General features: G+C 30.5%; 2 protein-coding genes across 3 annotated transcripts in view; one reads left to right on the top strand and one right to left on the bottom strand.

Annotated features, from left to right (window-relative positions):
- The window catches only part of Mnat9 (microtubule-associated Nat9), a 7402-nt gene extending 6208 nt beyond the window's left edge, over positions 1 to 1194 (bottom strand). The window contains exons 1-3 of one of the 2 annotated variants that reach the window (XM_067049373.1): positions 1117 to 1194; positions 950 to 1030; positions 771 to 880 (exon numbers count right to left, since the gene is read on the bottom strand). In XM_067049373.1, coding sequence (XP_066905474.1) covers positions 771 to 880; positions 950 to 1026 — 187 coding nt within the window. In that variant the 5' untranslated portion in view covers positions 1027 to 1030; positions 1117 to 1194. The other variant, XM_067049372.1, reaches the window with a different exon arrangement.
- Positions 1195 to 1321: 127 nt separating this feature from the next.
- Positions 1322 to 4574, top strand: part of Dnaaf4 (Dynein axonemal assembly factor 4) — a gene marked incomplete at its 3' end in the record, with an annotated part of 9237 nt that continues 5984 nt past the window's right edge. Inside the window, 4 exon segments of the mRNA XM_014427032.3 lie at positions 1322 to 1603; positions 1707 to 1938; positions 2957 to 3160; positions 3295 to 3632. Of these exon segments, the coding sequence (XP_014282518.3) occupies positions 1481 to 1603; positions 1707 to 1938; positions 2957 to 3160; positions 3295 to 3632 (897 nt within the window).

Below are 4574 nucleotides of genomic sequence, written 5' to 3'. Positions count from 1 at the left end.
AAAAGGAATAAATGAGAAATTTTTTACCAACTTATACTTTATAACAACTTCATTTAGATTTTCAAGCACTGAATTAACTTTTAACACTTACAAAAACATTGTTTTGCATATTTACAAATATTTTACATTTAAATAATTTATTTTAATGCTCTACAATGCTATACTAAGGAGAACAAAGTTCCGTTTGCAAAGGAAATTCTGACAAATCATCATGATACAAAAATATTAACACAGTCTCTTCATACAGAACAATTAGTTTGCTCTAAACTATTTGAAAAACTCTTATACAAAATACTGATAACTATCTTTCATATACAATCCGCCCTAAAATTAATAAAGCAACTACACCAAATAATACAGAACAGTCAAAAAACTCACATCAACAAACTACAATCATTTTAATCAAAAACACTACCTCAGATAATGCGATTTCCAAGGTACAGCAGTAACAGAAAACTGCACACAGACTTACACATACCTCCTGTACAAAACCACATTAAAACATCATACATGATATTTCATGAAAATCTATCTCACTATACCAATAAACTAGTTCAAGATATGGCTACCACAAACTTTCCCGACAATATGTACCAAAGACTAAAAATGAGCTGGATGAGGGATGTCCTTAATTAATAAATGGAGCCAATTAAAGTCAGGAGGAGATACCAATGGGTAATTTTACAAGATATGAATTTTCTGGTTATCTTCAATCTGAAGACAGGTGTGAATTGATAAATAAAGTCAATAATAATAAAATGTGTACTAACTTTCTTCATCATTCAACCAGGTTTGTTGCATCTCATACTCTTCTTCCAGAGATAATCGCTCAGAGGCTGTCTGTTTACGCAATTCTTCTGACTCCATCCAAACATGATATCTACAAAAATTGAGAATTTGAATACATTCTTCTTATTTATATTTTTCAATAGAACGGCTCTGTTTATACTTTTCCACATGTTTCTTCCTATAAGGCACTAAAATGATCTTGTTTCCATTTATTTGGGTGTCACTATTCAATTTCATAATGCTTTTCAACAATAGAAATAGAAAATTAACTTTCTACTGAACACAAATTTTTAAACACTTATATCAAGCAGGTTATGTTATCCTTACAATGAGGTCTAAGTTGTTATCTTCAAAACAACGATTTTTTTTTCCTTTATTCTTAACTTTTTTCATTCATCTCATTTAAAGAATTATTCGAAATACATGAGAACATTTCTAGTTGTTTAATATGTTATTATAATTATGTTAATTATTACAGCATATTTTAGCAACAATTGTCATCAAGATAATTTATATCCTAGCAATAGTAACAATGTGGATAAATTTCAGAGCGAAAAATATTTTTGATTAACATCGGCTTAATCGTAGAATCCTTCAATTGGAGAAAAATAAAGAATCTCCTAGTTACCGCATTATTGGAAATAAACAAGGTCCCTTGACAACCGGCCAGTCGTGTTTCCATCCTTGAAGAATGCCGATCCTAATAAAGGATTATTCTTGGAGACAGACTGAACAATTGGTAATTGTTCGAGTTCCTCTTCGTAACATTCCACATACGAAAGTTGACTTATTTAATTCAGATATTTATATGAAGGTATGTTTATATAATTTATAATAAATTCCATATTATTTCTTTCGAATCATTATCACTAACTGATTATTAATTATACTTTTTCGACATAATCGCCACATTTTAGGTACATTTCCCTCCTTTTCTCTTTGAATGCTGCCTATTTGAACCGATAAATGAAGATGAGAGTAAATGTACAATCGTTGAAGGAGAAGCAGTATTTGAACTCGTTAAAAACGAGAATAAAGTTTGGCCTACACTTAACAAAGAAGTTACAAAACAAGAGATGACTCAAATAAAGAAAGAAGCCATCGAGCATGCACAAAAAAGAAACAAAGAACAAATCGAAAAAAAGAAAGGTAAGAGAATCTTTCCACGTACAATTTAAACTAGAATTATTTATTCATCTTTTATTTACACAAATTTATATACAAGATATTCAAGTTATTTAAACATGTCTGCAAGCAAGTTGCATTTAAAGATGCTGCATGAAAAAAGCAAAAAATTAATTTTATCTCCCTTTTTATTATCTTTTTTTTTTTTTAATATAAATTTATTTACAATGAAAAACAATAAAAAATCATGGGGACTTGTGATTTTAAAATATCAGTAAAATAAGGGACTCATAAAAAATGTTCAAAACACTCCTCAATCTTGAAAAAATGCTATTCATTGTGATGAATACTTAAACACATTATTGTCAGTACCACAATTGCCATCGTGCATTACTCTTTCGAACTGCTTGTTTGTTTTTACTCAAAACAAGACCTGTAAGACAGTGGCTTCCAACCGGTGATCCACAGACTACAGGTGGGTCACGAGAGCTTTGGAATGGGCTGCAAGAGGGTTTACCAGTATATGTTTTTTAAGAGCTCAATGTTAAATCCACTTATAGTCCAAATTTTCCGTCATTTGAGTATTAGTTGATAGATTTAACAAATAAATGCTCTATCAAGTGACTCAAACTCCATTTTCCCGTGGGACTTACTTTTATTCCAATTCAGGGAGTGGGTGGTCCGCATATGGATCAAATTCTGGCGTATTAGTCCCCAAATGTCAATGGGTTTGGAATCACTACTGTAAGAGTATAACTTTATCAGATAAATCTTATTTAATTTTTATTCTTTAAAATAGTAGATTAATAAATATTACCATAATCATACAACGGTAATATTAAAATATTTACAAAAAATTAATATGAGACGATTGTTTCTTAGATCATAGTTTTTATCTAGGCCGCCAAGTTTAGCCAGGTCGGGCTGTAGAAACTCTAGGGCAACTCCTAAATGTTTTATTTCACTCGAATTTTACGGAGTTTACTTGGACTCTGGTAGGTAGCAGCAGCTACAACTCCATTAATTTAAAATTACGTTTCAGATAAGATAAGGGAGAGAAGGGATGCTTGTATTGGGCAACAAATCGCTCTAGATACAAAAAAACGTGAAACTATTCAAGATAAAAAAGATAGTGAAAAGAGGATAGCACTTGGTGATATTATGGAATGGAAGGAAAAAGAAACTGATGATAGTTTTCTTCCTTCCCCGTTGAAAAAAGCAACTGCACTGATAAAATCTCTAAAAGGTAAAACTTTCATTAATTAACCTACTTCAAAAAACGTATTTAAAATAATAATTAAATATTATATTAATACTAGAATTAAATATTATTAATAAAATATTAATTAAAGTTGCTGAAGTAGGCTGTTGAATTGACAGATCAGAAAGTAAAGGGGATATTAAATCAAGATGTTAAAGTGTCAAATGAAATTGGTAAATCTGAAGAGGAAGGAGAAAGTAAAGAGGAAGGTAACAAAACTGATAGAGTACTGGAAAATTCCAAAGAAATATGGAAAAGTGATGAAGTTTGTTATAATAAGATGTCGAAAGAAGTAAAAGATGTAAGTCGATTAAAGAAGCCGTTTGAAAACAAATCGAAGAACATCAATGAAGATGTTTTACCTGCATTAAGACAAAGTGGATTAATAAATGTTGGTTTCACGTACAGGGCATTCCCTACTCCATCCAGGGAATCCACTTACCAACAAGAACAAGAGGTAAAGTATCATTTTTTTTCTAATAATAATATATGTATATTTTTATGTTTTGTTTGTTGTGTTTATGTTTACACATTACCTGATAGTATTACAATAATTTTAGTTTAACGATAATTAACGAAATCCGTGTATAACTTTTTAGTGATAACATATTCCTTTAGGTTTATAGAAATTTGTTTTAACGTTTCTCAAATAGTAATTCTTAAATAGTGATTTTCAAATAACATTACAAATTAAAATTTGGTTTGAAATTTTTGCACCCATTTCTTTGAACAAAAAGATGGTGCGGGAATGAGGCCAAGGTATCAGAAAATGAACTTTAGAAAATCATTTAATACTAAATTACTGTCCAATTATTAATTTTAAGATCTCATTTAATATGAATAATTATAACATATCATGGAGGGAAATAATGAAAGGGACATTAACATAAAGGCATAATCCTACTCTCCTTTAAAACAAAAGTGAAGCCAAAAAGGCCACGCCCACGGTGCTTAGATTTACTTTGAGGTTTGTATGAATGTCCGCCATTCATATCCGCTAAACTAAAACAAAAACCAGCCAGTGATTTGCTCGTACTCTACCCCTACTCCTCTACCATGTCCCTGGTTCATCATAAAACCCACCTTTTTTAGTTTCACTTTTCCTGCCAGCTTACCTCCTCTAGTACACTCCTTCCTCCATCTTTAGAATCCCCAATTAATATTCCATTATATATCCTGATAAATTTTGATGCTTTGATAATAAGGTAAAGTATTTCAATAAATTTAATATGTCTATTTGCTACTTAATCCAATTATAAATGTTACAGCTCTTATATTATAAACATTTTATATATGTATTGTTACGGCGGGTAGGGGTTCAGAAGGAACCTTTACTAGCCCAACTGTGTAAGGTGGAGAAAAGAATTTTATAGTCGAATTTTGTTATTGCTGTATTTGA

This window comes from Halyomorpha halys, unplaced genomic scaffold (assembly GCF_000696795.3).
Source record: "Halyomorpha halys isolate HHAL.00 unplaced genomic scaffold, Hhal_1.1 Scaffold614.1, whole genome shotgun sequence".
Lineage (NCBI taxonomy): Eukaryota > Metazoa > Arthropoda > Insecta > Hemiptera > Pentatomidae > Halyomorpha > Halyomorpha halys.
Note: the sequence above shows the minus strand (reverse complement) of the source record. Positions and strands in the feature narration are given on the sequence as shown.